Here is a 21,652-nt window from a genome sequence, read left to right as displayed (position 1 = left end):
AAGTTCTCAACTACAGTCCCCATCCAGTTTGGGATACAAATGACAGTCCACAGATTTTTTTCTCTTTATATATAAAACACATCCTGTCGCTGTTTTTTTCTTTTGGCCGGGTTCGGGCAGCCTCTCTGCTCCACTTTGTTCTGTATCTACTGTTGTGAAGCATGCGTACATGCATTGTCCAGTTTCAGTCTGATTAAGGCTGAAGAAGATCATTTTCTGGGTGTTTTAATCAAAGTTGGAGAACTCCAGTATTAGTCGGACTAACGCGTTCACATGCACTTCAGTTGTCCAGTTATTATCGGATGAATTTGTTTTTTTTTTCAACTGTCATGTAAACGTACCGATTTAGTCAAAAGCAGAGTTTGCAGATGGTAGTGGCAATAAGTCTGACAGAAGGAGTCCACTGTGGAATGCAGTGAAAAGTTCATCAGTGCAAAAAGAAAATACATGATGGTAGCTGTATGTGTGTCAATGGTCAAACCCGAAGGATACAGAGAATAAATCAACCCCAACCAGTTTTCTCAGTCGTCTCCAGGAACAGCCTCAGCTGAAACACTCCCCAGTGACTGTGTATTTCTCGCAAAACAAGGCTGGACACTGGAGGTATTGCTTCCCTTCTAAAGACAGAGTAGGCAGAAATAAGTTTCTTCTAATAAAGGTTGTTAGAAATAAATTAAGATCCACCAGCTCCTCTGAGAAGAAGCTTGTTTTGCATGCTACAAGCTACTACCTGACTGAATTAACCTCTTTTATGACGTAGTTTGGTGTTTGCTGCTCATCAGGGGACGTAGTTGTTTTTATTGAGTTTTTTTATTATCTCTGAACAGTGCCTTGATTCTCTGTGTGCAGCTCTTTACGTCTGAACACCGTACTACCAGTGAGCATCTCGTGAGCGACCTCTGCATTCCTCTTTAGGAAGAATTCACACAAAGTGGAGTAACTGTCCGTGGCCGAGGGCAGCAGCAGCTGTCGTGCACTACTTGTTCACCATTCAGTCTTTTTCTGTCTGATCGGAATCGATTGATAGAAAACAGCAGTTGACTCTGCAGTAACCCTTAGCTGTATCTCTGTCTTGGTTAGCCATTACCCTTCCGCTGTGTTGAGCATAACTTAATTTCTGATAAAGGCTGCTCACTTCCCACACCCCAACGAGAGCTTTGATAACATGCTGCAAAACATTATCCCACAGTGGCCCGGTAGATGTTATCACTCAGTCCTGTCCAAACAGGCTCCTCGCTTGGCCTGTTTTCATTCCAGGCATGTTCACCACCTCCTGATGGAAACACATGTCCGCGAGCCCCGTCCCGCAGAGCCACAAGGTTCAGGCCAGACTGCAAACCCAAACCAGAGACGGGCATTTCCCATGAATTCTCCCCAAAACCACGGGCACTCGCTGCTCCACGGTGCATTTTAACCGCCCAGCTTTTACATTAAATAGCCTCCTGCTGAAAAACCTGCCATAGTGAGTTACTGCTTCGGTCTATGCATTTTATAAGGCTTTTCTAAAGTACACAAACCAGAAATTGTGTGTTTCCGATAAATGTTTGCTGGAAGTTTTCTAAATGCAGAAAGTAAAGAGCAGATAAATGCTCTACAGGTGCCTGTTTATTTCCTTGTGGTCTCATTTCAAGTAGAAACATGCTTGCCAAAAAGCACAGAACAACAGTTGTTGCCTCTCTATGTGTTCCCCTTTAGAACAGTTGCTGTCTTGCATGAAGTTTCTGCCTCACAGGGTTTGTCGCCATCTGCTGGTTAGAGTAATGCTGGAACAAATATTTCTATTCTCAGGACAATATGAGTGAGATATAAATTTAGTTTAGAGCTGCAACAATTAATCGATTAATCGCACAATAACCGATTATTAAATTGGTCGTCAACTATTTTGATAAGCGAATAATCGGTATGGGTAGTTTTTTGAGAAAATAAAGTCCAAAATCTCTGATTTCAGCTCCTTAATCTTAAATGTGAATATTCTGGTTTCTTTGTTCTTTTATGACCATAAACTGAGTATCTCTTTGGTTTGTGGACAAAACAAGACATTTGAGAACGTCTTCTTGTGGTTTGGGAAACACTGATTGACATTTTTCGACATTGACCAAACAACTAATTGATGTATCATTTAAAAAATAGACAGATTAATCGATAATGAAAATATCATTAGTAATAGTTGCATATTAGTTGCAGCCCTAATCTAGTCTGTTAATGTATTCCTCTATTAGTTGTCGTTTGTTTAATGCTCTTTTAAAATTGAAATCTTACAAATGCATAGTATGGATTTAGTGTTATCATTTTTCAGGATACTCAGTATAATTTTTAACATAGATTTGTTAAGTATACAAGAAGATGAGACTTTGGCTTTTAATGGGATTATAGTTTTCAGGAATATAGCACATTTTCCACATTCCCCCAAACTATATACTAGTGTTAAACTGTCAAGTGACTGACATGTTGTCCACTAAAGGAAGAGAAAGATAAATCTTCAGCAGAGGTTGTCATCTGAAGGGATACTAAAGCTGTCATGAAACAATCTCCATGTTGCATCAGATAACTACAGTGGTTGCATCACTTACTATAGATTCTAGAAAGAGGTTGTCTCTGTCATATTGTTTGCTTAAGATGGTGCGACAGTGTTTGCTTAACAAGTGTAAGACTAACATGAGCAGACACCACATTAAACCATCTGAATTAAATGTATTGGACAACAGGGATTAATGTTATTTCATCTTCTTAAAGTCTTAAAAGTTTTAAAACTTTGAAAGAAAGGTTTTATTGCTCGGCAGGGGAGTCATACTTTGACTTGACACTGAAACTAACGCAAGTATTTTTAATGTGGTTGGCAGATAGAGCAGGAAGCAGAGGCCAAGGCAGGTTTCAGGGAAGGATTTCCTCTACCACTCCCACAGGTGGTGGAGGAAAGGACTCCCATGTCTCACATGGAGGACGTCCCTGGTCAAAACATCTTACATAAAAATATAAAAACCAAAAAAGTAACTTGAGAAGAGTCAGAAAAAAGGAAACACAAACATTTGATAATGACCGAAAATAAAACACATTTTCTGATGGTCAGTTTAGGTGGAGCATAATGTCGTGCTCATATTGGTCTTTGTAAATAATAGTTTAACAATTTATATACTTATCCACTTACACTCAGACCAATGCGCAGGCTATCAGCTACAACCAACAGAAGCCAGTAGTCAGCCTTTGGATGTATTTAAGATAAACTGTTCCTCAGTTATGCAACAGTTTCATTAGAGCTATTATTTGTGATTTATGTTGAGTGTATTCCTGTACACACAGACAGTCGCAGGTGTTTCCACTTAGCGTGTACAGTAGTGGTTGTACATTAGTGGTTGGCTGAGTCCCAAAGTAATACTTCCTATATCACAGCAGCACAGAATCTCTTGTGAAAGCAATGTGAAAGTAATACACATGCAGCATAATGATAAACATAACATCTCTCATATGAATGGATGGTTTTCTATAAGTGGAGAGTCAACATATGAATCACAGCTGGTGGAGGATACAGACAGAGCTGCGTTTATGTCGCTGCAGGCTGATTAAGGGGGACAATTAGGTTCAGCTACTGTTAAAGGAACTTGTGTCCTCACTCCTCAGCTGTTCGGATTGGTCTTTTTCTCTAAATAGATTTGAGCTTGAAGCGGGTAATGCTGAGGGTTATGACAATGAACATCAGCAGTCTGGAGGATCTGTAAATGAACCACTGGTACTATGTATTTTAGGCTGCCCTGCTGCTATCAATGACAAATATAGAGAAAGTGGGGCTATAGTGCAAGCACGCACCAGCACAGACGTCTAGTACAGACCCATGCTGCCTCAGAGGCTCACTCTTCTTCCCACTGCCAGAAGTAGCACAGACACAGCAAAAAACACAAGTCTGATGGATGCATGTGTCAAAGAAGCATTTGAAGAGTATTTGTAACAAGTGGGCGTATTTAGAGTTGTCTCGGTCAGAACAATTGATCTTTAGACGGGAGGTTGCCCCATGACTAGAGAGCAGAATGGCAAGAAAGAGCCTTTTATATGCTCAGATTAGACTCTGCCTCCGAAATACCCCATTATTGTATATATTAGGGCCAGACAGACTTGATGTTCTCTTGCACTCTGTAAACAGGAATGAGTCTCACTATGATAATCTGCACAGTGGATCCTGGTTGAAGTCATACAGGGTTCTAGGGCCCGACCGATATGGATTTTTTGGGGCCGATGCCGATTACGATTATTAGGGGGTAAAAAATCCGATAACCGATTAATCGGCCGATTATTTTTTTTAATATAAAGTTTTAAAATTTTATTAAGTACTTAAGAACTTTCAATTTTGGTTGAGTTTGGCGGCACCAGTGGCCCAAAGCGGTAGTGTTTTGCCTGAAGGAAGACTCCATTTCCCATGAGCACCAGCGCGTAGCGCCGTAAACATCCTGATCTCCCGGTGCATGGAAATTAACAGAAGACGTCCAAACTAAGTTTCTGTTACCAGCAGATCATTTCACAGTAAACACACATACACAATCCGACGGAAAGGTGCCACATTGCCTGCTCCCTCCTCATCGTCACTCGCAAAAGTGAAAGTGAAACTTAAGTGATAGCCGGGTTCCTACCATGCTCCTCAAAGCTGCTTAGTGCCAGTGAAGGTGATACAGACCCCCTCAGGCCATATGACAGAGGTGTCATTCAACCTGTTGTAAGTCGATGTACCATCACAAAAGTTATGAAAATATTTTATGAAGGTTGAAAAGTTCCTTAGTGTTGGTTTAAAGCAGAAGTAAGTGATATATTTGTGTTAATATAAGTCTTAAATAGTTGTATCTTCCGACAGCAATCACTTACATAGAGTGTTTGGACTGAAACACGGGTCTCTCAGTCCCTCTGCTCTGCTCTGAGCCGAAGAGAAAACATTTATCGTATCCTACAGTTTTTATCCAATGAGGAGAGAGAACGGCATGCAGGGCCGTGTGTGCAGCCAAGGGACGCCGTGAATGTGGCGACGTAGGGACGAGGACTGTTATGGTGCGTTCAAGGAAACTCGTATTTTTCCGACCGTGAAGTGGTACCAGTTCGATCTGGTACGAGTTCACCGGTCGGAAGTTACGAGTGGCCGTTATAGTGACTTTCACCGGTAAAACAGGTCGGAAAAACATGAGTGGGTTGCCTGGAACGCTACAAAGTCGTAAGTTGTGACTTGAAGCTGTAATTTACGATTTCAAAAGCCTGCCTGGAACGCAGCATTAGCGAAAACGACCGGACCACTTACTTCTGCTTTAAGTAATATATCTACATAAATTATATAATATATAAATTAGGGCTGCCAAAATTTCCTTGGTCAATTGGTTGCAGGAAAAAACAACAACCAGGGGTCGACAATATAAATGGCCCGGTGGCCCGGACGTACTTTTCAAACCGTCAGGGCCACCAGAACGCTCCAAACACTGGCCCGGTGGGGCCAGTGAAAATAATGCCTTGAAAAAAATATAACAAGTAAATAAATAAATCTAATTTCACATTAAATCCCTGTGGTTTGAAATGATAACTGTCAAATCGTCTCGGTAAATAGTGCTAAGAGATCCCGACCCGATCAACGACAGAGACATCTACTTTCTGTGCGCAGCCAGCGCTGTGCCCTGGCACGTCAGCACCACCTGCAAGCAGCTGCAGCTGCAGCTCCAGCTCACTCACTGCTGCTGATAGAAGGTCGTCACAAGAACCGATAAAAACCTTTTTCTTAACCATGAAACTTCCCTCCTCCTCAGCGCGTCGGGTCGAGTCCTGTCGGGACCGACGCGAACGTTACACACGGGCCAGAGCTCGCGCTGGGGCGCCAGCTGTTCGGTGTGCGCCACAGCGGTGGCACGTCACGTGACATTTAGACCATAATAACAACAACAAAAAAACGTGTGTAAACGCAAAACTGAGCTGAAAATGAAACAATGAGTCAGTTTTGCACCAATCTGTGGAAACAGCCTAAACGTGAATGAATGAGAACAACAGTTATATCACTGAACTACTTGGAGGATAAAAGTAATGACTACATAACTTCATGTTTGTGTTGAGGCATATTTACCATTTTAACTCTGTTTTTATTTCATTGTTAAACCACTGTGGAGGCTAAATATGTGAAACAGTTATTTATTTATTAAATAAAGTAGCCTGATGAATTTAAAAGCACTTTTTTTGACCTTCTTTAATGAAATTGAATGAAAAATATCTGATACAGGATATAAATCCTCAGACTCAAATAAATAACAACATACAAAAATTAAACACAAATATACCAACTCATACATAATCACTAAAATACATATAACAAAATAATCCCCCAAAATCTCAAGAAACTACAAGATCGTGGTATTGAATAAGTATCAAGAATGTTGGAAATTGACTAGTAATGGTATCAGAAAGTTCCAGCCTCGATGGCGAGACCGCAGGAATTGGCTGGGATATGTTGTTTTTCGTTAATATGGGGATCGATACCTATTGTCCTGGGCCAGTGGTTAGAATGGTGGGGCCAGTGATCTTCAAAAGCCACTGGCCCAATTTCCCTTATTGTGTACCCCTGACAACATTTGGAGCCCTGTCTTGTCAAAATTAAGTCAAAATCAATATGACTGAACTGTGAAAGGCTGTAGGCTTTTAATTTGAAGGGCCAGATACAGGAAGTCATGACACGTGACACTTTTTTGTTGTTGTTGTTTTTTACACGGCACGACGGTCTCTCTCTCTCTCTCGCGCTCTCTCTTTTTTTTTCTTTAGCGAATGTTGTTCCAGACGTTTCTGGTTTGTTGACTCCGACGTGGAAGCACGTATCACCGCTGTTTTCAACCATTAGCGGGTGCTGCCGCGAGCCCCGGTCCCACAGCGCTCACAGGCGGTCAGTCTCACGGAGCAGAGACATGATAGTCCCGCTGCAGTCAGAGACCCGCACCGCCGCCCCTCCTCCCCCCCGTGTTACAGCCTCAGTCAGCTCAGTCACTCACCCACCTCATCTAGGTACTGTGTTTTATTGGTGATAAACGGGCATACTGCCTGTAATTAGCCTACGGTAAAACCCGACCGGCTTGTTGAATCTCGGACCCAACACGGCCGGAGTCACGAGCATTAATTAATTCACCCGACCGCTGCAAAAAAGAAAAGAAAAGGAAAGCATGTCCTGCTCAGTCACTCTGCTGTGCTGTGAGGTGGTTATAGTGGATAGTGGAGAGAGAGGATGCGCCCTCTACAGGATAAATAGCCTAATGTCGGGGGATCTTTTTAAATGGGGGAACATTTTCAAAGTAAAACCAAGTCTTATTCCCTGCATTTTATTTCTGAAAATATCGGCGACAATCGGCGAGTTTTGGCCGATTACCGATTATTCTCAAATGGGCTATAATCGGCCGATTTAATCGGCTCGCCGATAAATCGGTTGGGCCCTACAGGGTTCCTACGCAAGTATGGAAAGTATGGAAAGTATGGAATTTGATTTTATACATTTCCAGGTCTGGAAAATTATGGAAAATGTACTATGGAAATGTATTTATCTTAATACTTATCTGGGTTTGTTCTTATCTAATGTTATTTGGACGAATTATTTTGCTATTCTACCTAGCTACAATCTCCTGGAAATGATTTGGTGACATAATGGCATACAAATTCAGAATAATGAAAACAAATGATTAATTGCATGATTTATTTGCATGATACACATCAATTTACTGAAATGTCACAAATTATTTGAGTTTTTCTACCGAGAAGTCTGGACATTAGGGTCTGGAAAAAGTATGGAATATTGAAATTTCAAATGTGTAAGGAACGCTGATAGGTTTCCAGCTTTCTGAGTAGCAATAACTTTTTTGTTCAGGTGGTTTACAAATTTTGTAAAAGGAAACCCAAATGTGACATCCTCACTTGAAACACCCAATATCTTCTGTACCTCTAATGGAAGGCACATTACACTTGAAAAAAATATGGCTCTGATCTATTGGCACAATGTTTACAGCCACATCTGCTTGACAAAAGGAGCATGATTGGCTTGGAATGAACATGCGTATTCAGTGATCTGATCACAGAGGTATTGAGAGTTTTTATTGTGCTGTGCACAGCTCTTCAAGTGAAAATAGAGTTTCAGCTATTTCAAACAATGAAATATGTTCAGTCTGTTATGAGGCTGTGGCAGGAATAATTGTGGCTGAGACCAGACCACCTCTAATTGTGGTGAGTGATTGGATCGTAACTGCGTCCTCAATGAACCATGGGTGCACCGCACCGACAGCTGTTCTCAGAGCTGACCACTTGTGATTGGATCACCTGAGAGAGATACGTATTAAAACCAGGTCTGAACGGGGCCTTAGTGGGTCACATTTTTGGCATACAGTGAATATGCAACATGAATATGCAACAATGTACAAAGCAAGTTCATTTGACTTTATTGAATATTACACAGATAAAAAACAAATCAAAGAAGAAGGAAGAGTGCGCACACTCAAAAGAAAAAAGAAAAGAAGTCTGGAGGTGCTCGGCACACAAACAATTTAAAAAGAACAAGAAGCCAGCAACACTCAGTGTCCTTCTGATATCTTTAATGCCTCACTGGTACAGGCTACACTTTTTTTTTTTATAGATAAATAACGTCAAAGAACGTGCATTTTGTGACGTTGTTTGGATGTCTCTTACAATCACAAGGAGTCAAAAAATAATGCTCAAGGCAAGCTCATTTAAAATGTGTAAACATGCAAGGATCATGTGTTCAACTGTGAGATAATGCACTTATAGAGCTTATACTAAGGGTAGTTTGGTAGGAGCTACAGACTCTGTTCACATAGAAAATGTGTGTGGATTATCTTTGGTTATAAAATGCTAATCCTCAAAGGGTAAGCAGAGCCAGACTGGACAGGAAATGACTTTGTCTGACTCCTTGGTAGTTTCTCACTTTACTGCAAAGAATGTCCACTGCATCGATTTGCCCCTTTTTGCACGGGGACACACAAACCGCCGCCTACACATTGTCTGTGCGCTTGCATGTGTCTACAACCATGATCCTTGCAGCATGATGACACATTAAGTACACATGGGGATTGTATATGTCACGGCTGGCGTTAGTGCAGTGGTTGGATGCACACTGTGACAGAGTGTAAAGTAGGTGAAAAATGAACTTGTTAATGAATTAGGAGTATTTTATTGATATGCCATTGCCTTTGCTGTTTTTGGGTCGTTCATGTGCACATAGCCTGTGTGTCACTCTGCTGGATTTGATTGTCTGTAGTTTGTCCGTTCTCTTGCGCAGCTTTACAGCGCTGCTTTGTCCCCGGCGCTGCCGAGACAGACAGAGTGCTGTTCGCTGCACATGCACATCCTGTGTAGCTCACATTGAGACTTCCTGCCTTCCTGTTTCTCTGTCACATACACCTGGGCTCAGGCTGTGCTCCTGGAGAGCCATCTGTCATGCAGAAAACAGACACACACGCACAAAGACAGCAGCACACACATATGGACGGTCACAGAAGTGAAAAGATTCTGGAAACAAGTAAGCTGAGATGCTCTCTACTCTTATCTTCCATAAAGCTCAGCTAATGGTTTTCCTTTTGTATCTTGAGCCTTTTCTTATATTAAGAAAAATGTGTATTGCATTGCGTTATTTGTAGTGTATTATGTTTGTTTTGGGGACAGATGCATGTGTTGCAATGTGTTTTATCAGTTGTGGTGTTGAGGTTTTTTTGGGTGTTAGGCTGTGAAGGAGAAATATCACTTCATGCCTGTGCTGATTTTCTTTTTTTCTTTATAAGTAGCCTACATGTTGTGTGGGAATGTGTATTTGTAAGTGTGCATTTTCTGGCTTTCTCCCTGTATTTATATACATTTCAAACCAGGCTTAGTTTGAATCTGCAGTGTGTGTGTGTGTGCTTCAAAACTCTTGACAGATGTAGCAGCTCCAGCTCCAATCACAGCAACAGCCCCACCCCCTTCGCCCCCCGCCCCCTGGAGCCCACCAGCCAATCCCCTCCCCTCATGTTTATGTATTCCGACAGCCAGCGCCATGTGACCGCGGCCGGCCAATCGGGTGGCTGCAGCGGGGGGATGACATCACTAACTAGCTGGTTCCCTCCAGCAGCAGGGGAGCTTCATTTTCTGCTCCGAGTGTTCGTGCTAAAATGGAGGCTGGCTCCTCGCCTTAGCCCGGGCTGCCCTCTTCTCCCCCCGTCTCCCGCCTCAGCTCCCTGATGTTGGCATGCACTAGAGCTGCCAGCGGGATGGTTCTGGATGCACCCAGCTCCAATGGGCCTTTCCAGCCCGTGGCCCTAATGCATTTTAGAGGTGAGAAGAAGGAAAATGTACCTCCTCTGCTGCTCTGTGTTTGTGGGTTACAAGGGGTGATAGGCAAGAATGTTGTTGTCATTTTAGCCACTGCAGCTGCTAATTTGGATTCTGTACAAAAAAAGAGGCAAATATCAGGTGGCAGGTGACTTTTCTAAAAGTTAGTGCAAGAGAGTGAGTGCATTTCTCCTCTAAGTGTAATGGCATGGGTGTTTTTGGAAGAGGAAGCAGGGGATTGACTGTGTGTGTATGTCAACGAGGAAGGCTTTTGCCAAGACATTGCACAGCTTAGCTCCAGCGAGAGAGTGAGAAGGAGTGCTAGTTTTTGCGTCTCCCATCCCCCCATCAAGACTGCTGATGTCATAGGAAATGAGGTCAAAAAGCTTGTTGTCAGTTTGTGTGTGTCTAAGTTGACATGCTCTCTGCTGGTCGTTGCTGAATGTCCAGCAGGCTCCTGAGTTACTGTCCACTCAGACAAGTCGGGACCTGCCCTCCCAGTGTCCTGCACCGGGACACACACTCTCTGGAAATGTCTTAATGAAGCCTGAGGGTTTGCTTTAATAGATTGTTTTCTATACAGTCAACCTTTCCCAAGAAGCCGATGCGGAGCGTAGATACAGCCGATCACAACACATGCACGCAACCACCGCCAAGAAATTTGTCACATGTTGCGACTTGTTGGAACAGCCACATACGTAAATATTTCAACGCACAGGGAGACTTGCTGTCAAATAAAAGCAGATACCTGTCGAACACCTGTAGAAATTGGTATTGCATGCTCAGAGTTTGATGGTGATCAGTTTGTACACAGTTTTTCACGAGTGTGTTTTGCAGTAGATGTTGTGGGACTGGAGATTTCCTTGACTGGTTTCCTGTGTGCAAGCTGGAGCCTTTAGAAGAGTAAAGGTTATTTGCCCATCCATGCAGAGCAGTCTGTGTGTGAAGTCTGCAGTTGCACAGCATGTCTCTTAATATTTTAGGCCTGTTCAGAAACCCTAGTGCTGTTGTGTAACAGGAGCTGCTAGACCTCTTGGCACTCAGGGGCTGATGAGATGAGGTGCTCACAGATGGACCCATGCTGCAGATATAGGTTCATCTACAGGTGTGCTCAACTTCAGTTCAGTTCTGTGACTGCAGGTTTAGTGCAATCTCAATAGAATCGGTGCATTTCCTGCATTTGTTATTGTGTTTTTTATACGATCTATCAATTTGCATATGTTTGAAGAGCTGTGGTTTCACTTTGGCATCAAACATTTGTCTGTTTTGTCTCTATGTGTACTGTATGGGGTTAAAAAGAGCTGGGATGGGGCGCCGAGAGGCTACAGTCCTTGCTGCAGGCGGCCCCGGTTCGAATCCCGCGTTGGGCAGCCCTTTCCTGCATGTCATTCCCCCTCTCTCTGCCTCCTCATTTCCTGTCTCTCTCAACTGTCATATCTAATAAAAAGGCATGAAAAGCCAAAATATACTTAAAAAAAAAAAAAAGAGTTGGGATGATTTCAGTGTTCCACACAAAGTGAATGCAAGATTTTCCCAGAAAGGTTTTATGGCTCGGTGATAACGACTTCACAGTATAACACTGCATCTTGTTGAAAAGGAAGACAGAGTAGAAGTACTTACACAACTGTGCAGAAACATAAAACAGATCCACATCAGTGTTTTCCATGAATGTTGCAGACAAAGCTTCAGGGTGAAATTAGTCGCTGGCTGCGTGACCTTTTTATGTGGCCAATTAGATCCTGTTTGTGGCCAGTAGTTTGAATAGTGGGTAGAAAGTATGATGTTACTGCAGAGCTACTTACAGACTTGTCACTATTCTGTTCAGCGTCTGAATATAGACTCAGAAGTGTTCTGTAATCACTTGGCTTGACTCCTTGTCCCAAGGTAGTGTACTGTGCACAAGTGAGCCCTGAAGGCTGACAGTCACTCGCACAACAAGTCGTGCGATGCCTCGTCCACCACCTCCTGTTTCATGTCAGAGTAGTTATGAACCAGGTTTTAAAACAGAACATTTACAGGTAGTTCGCAGGTAGCCGCATTTCATGATGTGTTGAGCAGCTGCTGCACCACTGTGACTCACAGACGTGGAGGTGTAGGGAAAGTCCATCTGATGATGCTGACAGTCCAGGTTCAGGCTCAGGCTCTCATCTGTGTGGGAGTCAGTTCTCACACATCTACACATCCATAGTTCTGGAACTCATTAAATTGTCTTATCTCACCATCGCTGTTTTAATGTTTCTTGACTAGTATCAACTCTGATACGGTGGCTGCAAATCTGATGTAGTAGCAGTATCTATAACTGAACAATGATCTGCAATTAGTTTTTGTTTATATCTTAAAAGGATGCAGATCCAGTGGTAGTAGCAAAACTGCTGTTGCTAAGTCATTCGTGTATTTTCTTCTTATTTTTTATTTTTTCTGGGACTTTGGAAGTGAATGACTGAATGGTGAAGCTGCTGTGATGCTTTTCATTTTCTCTGTGGATCCAAGGAAGAATACTCCTCATCTCAATGAAGACTAATGAGGAGGATCCAAAATGAACGATAAAAAGTAAATTAATATGCAGATCACTGTAGTTATTGTTTGTGTGTAAATGCTAGGTACGTTTGCATGTCACCTGGATGTTTTGAATACATCTGCAGAATGAAATACTGCCTCATCACTAGTATTTTAGAGTTGCTGGTTGAGCTGAACTACATTTACAGGAGTGTGCACACACACTGTCATGGGTGTTGGTTTCCTGTTGTGTAGAAAGTTGGAAAATAAGTTGTCGACATATAGATTTAGCGTAGAGGGGTTTGTTGAGTGCATCATTTGTTTGTGGTGAACATGTGTGCACATCCTGGTGCTCGCTGCAGTGACACGAGGCCGTGCGGTTCACGTCTTCCAGTAACATTACCTCGGTTTGGTTTGCATAGCATGTAACAGTGTTGGCTACGGAAAAGGAGAATTACGCAAACGCACCACTGAGTTTTGAGTTTGAAGTGTGCTGCCTCATATGATGGGTTGAACTGAACAGGTCTGACTCTAGTTGTCACTGCCTGATTCAGGTTTGTAGAATAAGCTCCCTTTCCTATTCACCGTCATGTGTTTTGTCTTCAGGATGGGATTTACAGGAACATCTTGGATTGGCCTGAATGTGTTGTCACCATGATAAAGCTGTGTTGTTGTTTCTACCTGTTGCCCCTCTATGGAGCTAGAACAGTCTCAACATGAATAAATGCACACAGAAATTAATAGATGCACAAAAAAGATTCACAAATGTATTTGGAAATATATCTTTTTTTATTATAGTATTTAAATAAGATTCCTAAACATATTTTTGATGCACACACAAATAGAAATAAAATTACAAATGCAGCTTGTTACATAGATTTTTGTGTTTTGAGTCATATACATAAATCACCAAATACATTTGTGAATCCTTTTTTGTGCATTTAATTTCTGTGTGCATTTATTCATTTTGAGACTGTTCTCGATACACATCTAAAGAAATTTTCAGGTTTTTTTTGTCTGCTGTATTTTCACATAATAACAGTTGGAGCTGCAGTGATGAGTCACTTGATCAACTAGTCAGCAACTTTAATGGTAATTCAGTATTTTTTTGTTTGATAACTCTATAAGCAAAGCAGGCAAATACTTCCTAGTTTTGAATATCTTTGACTTTGGACTATTAATTAGACAAGACAAGACATTTTAAGACGTCACTGGGGGCTGTGAGATCTGGTAATTGCCATGTTTCATTATACAGATTAGCAATGAATTGGTTAAAAGAGGAAATTGTCTGCAGATTTCTTGATAATGACAGTTATTTTAGTGACAATAATAACTGGGTGCTGCTGCGACAGCTCTGCATTTCTGCCTTTTTTATTCATTGTTAACTTGTTGTTGTTGGAGTGTGTTCTCTTTTCTCCTGGTTGGTATTGTCCGTGTTTTACAAGGTCAGATGGGCTGACACGTCTCTTGGTCGCAGCTGATGGGCTCAGCAAATCAGCAGCATATGAGTCCAGGGTAACAGCAGCATGCAATGCATCTGTGAATAGCAGCGGTCACCCCCCCCCTGGTCCAAAGTCCTATCTCTGTCCATGGTCACCATGGTGATGTGCAGTACACATACAGATTGCTAATGAGGAGAAAGGAGTGACTGATAAATCACAAGCTGTGACAGAAACATGAATGCTGCCTCATAGGTCGGTTCTGTGAGATGACATTAACTTTCAACCACTAATCCTCATGTCGGGTGAAAAAGACGGAGCACTGCTGAAGCTCTCTTGGTTTAAGGACAATTTCTGTTGCCTGTGAATATGACACACTGATGCCTGTTAATTTGCAGGAGAAGATTTTCCCTTTCCTCATTTCCTACAGGCTGTCACTGACATGTTGTCCTTATCAAAGCAACTGTTCCTCTCTTAGTGAAAGCAGCATCTCATTATCAGGCTCAGTTTCTAAATCATTATAGAGTGCATTTTATTACTATTAAATGGATTCATAGACTGATTATATTAATGGTGTCCTAACTGGTTGTCCCAAAGAAACCTTAAGTCAATTACACTCTGCTTCCTGAGTGCTGACAAGAACCAGAGGGAGAGTGTGCATTGTAGTTACTGTCAAATCCCTGCAATGGCCCGCTCTTTGGGTTTAACATAGTTCTTAAGTTCTTTTACTTGTTGGTGAAGTGCAACATGACTTAACTTTACGTCTGAAACATTTTGGATGTGTTAAGTTGGGAAAGCCCTTCAGGTTGTCTGGGAGCAGACTTGTCACAGCTTCTAAGTGCAGTTGGTGATTCTGTATTTAGCTTCTGTGCTCTGAGTGGCTCTGCCTCCATCCATATCAATATGTGAGGAATCAAACAACCCCAACAAACCTTAACTGTTCAGCATACCATTTGCATGGTTTACTGTTTTTCTCATTTTATTATAGTTAATGTAATTATAAAATGATACCCTGGAGTGGGTGTTTTCCTCATTTGTGCTAATCATTGATTTTGCCACAACTGTTAATTAATAATTTGTTCATGCTGGCACAGAATGGAGGTTGGCTCACTGGCAGAGAGTTTGCTGTGGCTACAAAAATGAATGTAATAATTTTTAAATTGCAAAATAATGACTTTGCACTGACAGGTGTGGCCCCGTGTACCCCCAGGCGTATGCATCATTAATATTGCGGTCACCCCGTCTTTGAAAGTTGAATTATTGATTTACAAAGTATTTAAATGAAGTGTCTGCCACATGAACTCCAGCAGCACTGAAGCTGAAATCATCAGTGACTACTGGAGCGGAGATGGGAGCAGAGGAAAAGAAAAGGCTATAAATAATGATTTTTGGCAATGATTACCACATGAACAAACAGAGCCTCAAAACGTATAAATCATTAGCACCAATGGCTGCTGCGTTGTCTGTGATAGACAGTGTCAGTGTCATGCATATGATGTCTGAATTATCTGGCAACCTGTTGGACACCACTTGACCCTTCTTTTATGTCTAGTATTCACCTTTCCTGGATCACATGTTTTCAAAGACTTCACAGGCATCTGGCTTGTGTAGTTTTTTTTTTAAAATGTTGGAATGACTTCTTGTTGTTTGATCTCAGCAACAGCTCCTTCTTTGTTCTGAGGGAAAAACATACGTACACATTTATCTCTGTTGATCACAGTAAGATAAAACAAAGTTTCTTAGAGTTGGGCTCTGATAGCGTGCAGGACAACCTCTCTATACAGTGGTATAAACTCTACTTGCATCTCACTGCTGTTCTATTTGCCTTGTAAAGTGACTTAATCCCTGCTCTGAGGTCTTCACACACATTGACACCTGTTAATTAACATCATTCCATGTTTTGTCTTGTAGATGTTCCCCCTGCAGAGCAGGAGAAGCTGTTCATCCAGAAGTTGCGGCAGTGCTGCGTCCTCTTCGATTTTGTCTCAGACCCACTGAGTGACCTAAAATGGAAGGAGGTGAAACGGGCGGCGCTGAGCGAGATGGTGGAGTACATCACCCACAACAGGAACGTAATCACCGAACCCATCTACCCGGAGGTGGTTCACGTGGTCAGTATTAATACAGACTGAATTAGGGCCTTGGATTTGTCATTGTCAGTCCCATTGAAAGTTAATCAAGAATCAAGAGTTATCAAGAATGCCTTTTTATTTTTGGAGCCATTAAATGTTTCATAACAGGAAATGTGATTATTTGAAATTGTCTTAAGGATTGAACAGTGAACATCCCAGATTAGCTGTACTGTCAGAAACCAAGCTTAATGCCCTTGTATGTAATAACTTGCAGTTGTTCGTGTTTGAAAACATAGAATGTAGGATTCTCATTTATGGGCTCTGGGCCCAGACTGACATTTCTCTGATGCAGTATGATGATACAAAGTGGACTTAGGTTGCTGTTAGGGCTGTGGTTAAGGAATTCCCCCCTGCGGTGAGTCAGGTGGCTCTATACCGTGATATGCCGTATTATTGCACCGCACCCTTTCATTTTTAAAAAATCTATTTAGCAAATTTGTTTGCAATGAGATTAGTAATTTAGCAATTAACAAAGACACTACAAAAATGAGACGTACATGGCACTAGACAATTTCACATTTACACACAAAAAAAAAATTCTCCTTGAGCCTATGAAGAAAATAGCCTATGATTAAGTCCTTATTGCGCACGAGGAAACATGTTCACCTTATATGTGGTTTCAGAGAGGATCGGAGAGAGTAACAATATTTCCAGCAACACTGAAAACTATCTCTGATGGTGTGCTCGTTGCGTTAAATCAGGGTGGGGGTTGTTCCTGTCTCTCTCGGTCGGGCTGTGTTGGATGCGGGCTTCAGCACCTGTGGGTCGGTTACGTGGCAAGAGCAGGACTGTGAGGGTGCTTGACTGCACGTCGCTGCTGTGTTGACAATACGCACTGTGGCGTTGTGATGATCCGCTTTATTTATTTATTCATTTGCGGCCGAGCGACTGCATCATCCGGCGGCCGTTGCCCATGGCCAGTCTGTCACTGCACTTAATGCACGTGTGAGTTGGATGTCGGCTCAAACTTGTGGATGTAGTTGCAGAGGTGATTGTCCGTGGCTTCAGGCTGGTTACATGCGGTGTTGATGTCCCACCATATGCTGTGGTGGGCTTCTTAGTACCACAGTGATTAATTATTGTGGTTACGGTGACAGCCCTAGGTGCTATTGTAGGTTATTGAATTTCAGATTGGTGAGTAGAGGCTCACTTGCTAACTTAGCTAGCGAGGCTAAGTGATGGACGGCAGGGATCTGGAGGAGGAGAGTGGAGTAGGGACGGAGGAGAGTCTGTGTCGGTGGTGGCACCCCTCGTTTTTCTCAGACGTTTGATTGACGGATGACGGATCCAATGAAGCAAAGTGACACATAATTCGTGCTCCTGCATTATCCAATGCAAAAAAAAAAAATGACCCCACTTACTTTCACCCCGGATTTACTCGAAAATAGAATTTTGCACAAAGTTTGGTCTACATCGTCTGATAGATGAGTGATTACACAAATGTTAAGACCCAGGCTCAAAATCAATTTTCTTTTCTGAATACCTTAAAATATTTTATCACTCTTTAGTTCCTGTTGATGTATTTATCACACAAATAAGAGCCTCTCCTCATTTGTAATCTACAAACACCTATGATATATAATATGTAACAGGCTCACCTTACCCAATGAGCAAGTGAGTCAGCTAGTTTAAACATAGTTAATATCATAGCCCCACAGTAGATGGCTCCGTTGCTCGGTGTCTGTCTGCGTCAGATTCGTACAGTAGCTCGGTCAGGTGTGAAAATGTCCACCTACATTAATTGCTCAGTGAAATTGCAATTGCAATTGTTGTGTGTTAGAGGGGTTTTCTCTTCTCTAAAGCAGGTTTGAGCCACCACAAGATGTAGATTGCAGATGTTGCTGTAAAAGTCCCATTTATTGATACAGTGAGATTTCTTTGTGGTTATATAGCAGGTCTGGGTTCAACATTAATACTGTGGAAAGTATCAAAGTGCTCAGTCCTCAGAGAAATGCTCATGGCCTGTATTTAGAATCTTAAAATGAGTTGTCTGGACTTCTAGAGTTATGTAATGTCACAGCTCACCTTCATCCAGCTGTGGAGACTTTGGCTTCTGTGACTGTTTTGCTGAAATTTGCTAAAGATGGATGGATTGGATGCTAGATTATAGATTAGAGAGGAGATGTACGCTGAGATGTGTGTTTTTGTTGCTGTTGTTTTTTTTAACTACAAATATCTCATGGATGTCAACATTTCAAATAACGTCCCAGTCGTCCCTCTAATATTGCATTCACCTCCTCGTAATGATCTGCAGAAGCTACATGTTTATGTTTCGCGTGTTTTATTCGAGAACTCTGGGAAAAGATCGCACCGTGGTTCCCACTTCCAGCGACACTTAGTGGTTTCAGACCCTTTTAGACCTTCTTTTCCACTTCCTCACGACGTTTGAGGAAACTCATACGGGCGTCACTGACCTCAGTTTGAACCTGAAGTGTGTAACATAAACGTGACTCGACTGTTCTCCTGTAAATCACTGGTAAGCCATTAAGCGACCCATTCATTTAGCTTCCCTGAAGTGGTCAGTCAGTGGTGTTTGTTTAATGCTCCTTCACCCGTCTGAGGTCGGTAAATCTTGTCTGTGGTTCTTTACCTCTATAAATTGTTAACCAGTTATTCAGTGGGACTGTAGTAGTCAGTGTGGTTGTCACTGGGCTCGAGTCCTACTGTATATTTATTAGAAATGCCGTCCCTCTGAGGTTGTGGCCTGGATTTTTTTTCACGGTGCCAGGTTTGCTTTCCCAAGCCAAATTAGACGGCCTTTGATGTTAATCAAAGCTCTGCTTCAATGCCACATGGTAAACTGCAGACGATCAAGGTGCAAATTTCCCTCCATCGTCCTCGTCATGGGTTCATTTGATCAATGCAGCAGAAAATGCAACAGAGCTGCCAAATCAACATGAAAATATACTCTTATTCCTGGCAGCCCCTTACCCCAGCCCCCTTAAAGACGAGGACTCTTTGAAGTCCACTGATAGCTTTCATCATCAAAGTACGGAGATTGACACGACAAACTCCTTTTATAGCAAAAAGAGTGTATTCTTATGTTAAGACTGAATGCATTATTTTCCTCACATGAGCCCTTGTTCTTTCAGAGCATGTTTGATGCCTCAGTGTTGAAGATTTAAGACAATATTTTGGCAGACCTTTGCATGACACGGCACTGGCTGCTCCATTAGTCCTATTCCCTGAGGGGAAGTAAGAAATGGTTTCTACTGAGAATATAAACATAATGATGAGGGAGTGTGTTCTGACCTCTGATCGACTGCACCGAGGAGGGACTGTCTAAGCGTGCGGTCTAGAAAGTGATAATAGACTCTGAGGGATAATACATGGAGGCTTCCACAGTGAGAGGAATGATATTGTCAGGGAAACTCTTATCAGAGACTTCCACAGAGGGAATGCCCATTAATCCAATATTTTATTTGTTCTACCTCGTAAAGAAGACATTTCCTCATCAAAGAATTTGTAATAATATTTGTTACATTTCTATTAAATTATCAGTTGACAGTTTAAGTGCTTGATAAGAGATGTCATGTCACATATTTTCAGTTGGCCATTGTTCTCAGACGGAATAATAAAATGTGGTGATAAAGCAGTTTGTATTAGCTACAAATCACTGCACCAGTGTGTCCGTACCGTGTTCTGTGCAGTAATAGAACCACAGTCACAGTCCATTTTCCCCATGGAGAGGCTGCTTGACAGAGCTGCAAAGTGTTTTGGAAGTCAGTTGCACCACAACCTATTGATTATCTGTCTCATTTGCTCTTCAAATACAATGTGCCATGCATCTGACTTCCCCTGTCAGTTTCATTAATTCAGCTGTCAGATGTGTTTCAGAAGCAAACATTCAGTCATTGGTTGTTTGACTTGTATAACAAACAACTGATCAACATGAGTTTGGGTTTATAATAGCCACTTTCACCCAGCCTAAATGCAGTATAAGAAGTGATTGAAGGTCAATGCACAATGAGCAAAAACAAGGCTGTTTGTTCAAACACACACTGATGATGCCCAGGCACCTGTAAACAGCTTGTGGAGATTTCACTTATGGATGAGTTGCTTTTGGTATTTATTTATAATTTTACCCAGGGACAGCAGGCACACAATAGTATTTCAAATGATGTTGTTATTTTTCTCTCCTGTAATCAGAAAGCTGACCTCCACTCATTGTTATTCAATAACCAGCTAATGTTGAACTAAAAAAAACATTTCACCATCTGCCTGGTAAATCGCTGTAGGCGTCGTGGAAAGACCTCCTTTTTCTTGTTCTGGCAAATTCATCATGTGGGTACGGGGGCTTGAACAGAACTAACCTGTCTTTCTCTGTCTGTTCCCCAGTTTGCTGTGAATATGTTTCGAACGTTGCCGCCATCGTCCAACCCCACCGGTGCAGAGTTTGACCCGGAGGAAGATGAGCCTACGCTAGAGGCGGCATGGCCACATCTACAGGTACACACACACACACTTGAGGGAAGAAGTCTTTCAAATTCACTGTAGTCTGTAGATAGTGTTCCCATTCAGCTTTTCCCTTCAATGTTTGACGCTCACGCTTTTCCTCCACAGCTCGTCTACGAATTCTTCCTACGGTTCTTAGAGTCACCTGACTTTCAACCAAATATAGCCAAAAAGTATATTGACCAGAAGTTTGTAATGCAGGTGAGTACAAAACGATGCAAGCGTGTGTGTTATTGCATGTTCTTTCTCATTGTATGGTAATCCTGAGTGTGAGTAACCTTTTCTTGTGCACAGCTCTTAGAACTGTTTGACAGTGAAGACCCAAGAGAAAGAGATTTTTTAAAGACCACTCTGCATCGCATCTATGGCAAGTTCCTGGGCCTGCGAGCATACATTAGGAAACAGATTAATAACATATTTTATAGGTGAGTGAGTGTTTGAGTTTGGCATGGCAGTTGTGAATAATGAGCATTTCTTTACTGATGGACTCACATGTTTCTGGTTGGTATCTTTTCAGGTTCATTTATGAGACTGAACATCATAATGGAATAGCAGAATTGCTGGAAATATTAGGCAGGTAAGAAGCAGTTCTGGTCATATTGATAGACAGAGGTATCTCAGTGTTTCGGAGTTAGTTGGAGTGAAGCTTAAAGGGATATTCAGGCACAAGTTTAACCTATGGTCTAACACGCCATGACAAGAAGTAAGACCCCCCCTCAAGAGATAAGGTTTGCAGAACGCTAGCTTCTCTAGTTGTAGCAACTTGCTGTCTATTCCTCCACAAGCCAACCATCAAAAAAGCCACTCATAATGTTCAGAACAGCTCCGTAC

At 42.0% G+C, this 21,652-nt stretch overlaps 1 protein-coding gene across 5 annotated transcripts in view; it reads left to right on the top strand.

Annotated features, from left to right (window-relative positions):
* ppp2r5cb (protein phosphatase 2, regulatory subunit B', gamma b) overlaps window positions 1–21,652 on the top strand; it is a 36,500-nt gene that overhangs the window by 5,344 nt on the left and 9,504 nt on the right. For 4 of the 5 annotated variants that reach the window (XM_085771770.1, XM_085771771.1, XM_085771772.1 and 1 more), the window contains 5 exons: window positions 16,146–16,345; window positions 20,705–20,815; window positions 20,930–21,022; window positions 21,116–21,246; window positions 21,339–21,398. In XM_085771770.1, coding sequence (XP_085627896.1) covers window positions 16,146–16,345; window positions 20,705–20,815; window positions 20,930–21,022; window positions 21,116–21,246; window positions 21,339–21,398 — 595 coding nt within the window. Of the gene's footprint in view, window positions 1–10,062; window positions 10,303–16,145; window positions 16,346–20,704; window positions 20,816–20,929; window positions 21,023–21,115; window positions 21,247–21,338; window positions 21,399–21,652 lie in introns of those variants that run through there. The other variant, XM_085771774.1, reaches the window with a different exon arrangement.

The sequence above is a fragment of the Trachurus japonicus genome, chromosome 24, assembly GCF_045865225.1.
Source record: "Trachurus japonicus isolate A0001 chromosome 24, Traja_1.0".
In the NCBI taxonomy this organism is placed as follows: Eukaryota; Metazoa; Chordata; class Actinopteri; order Carangiformes; family Carangidae; genus Trachurus; species Trachurus japonicus.
The sequence above is the reverse complement of the archived record's forward strand: the minus strand, read 5'-3'. Positions and strand labels throughout refer to the sequence as shown.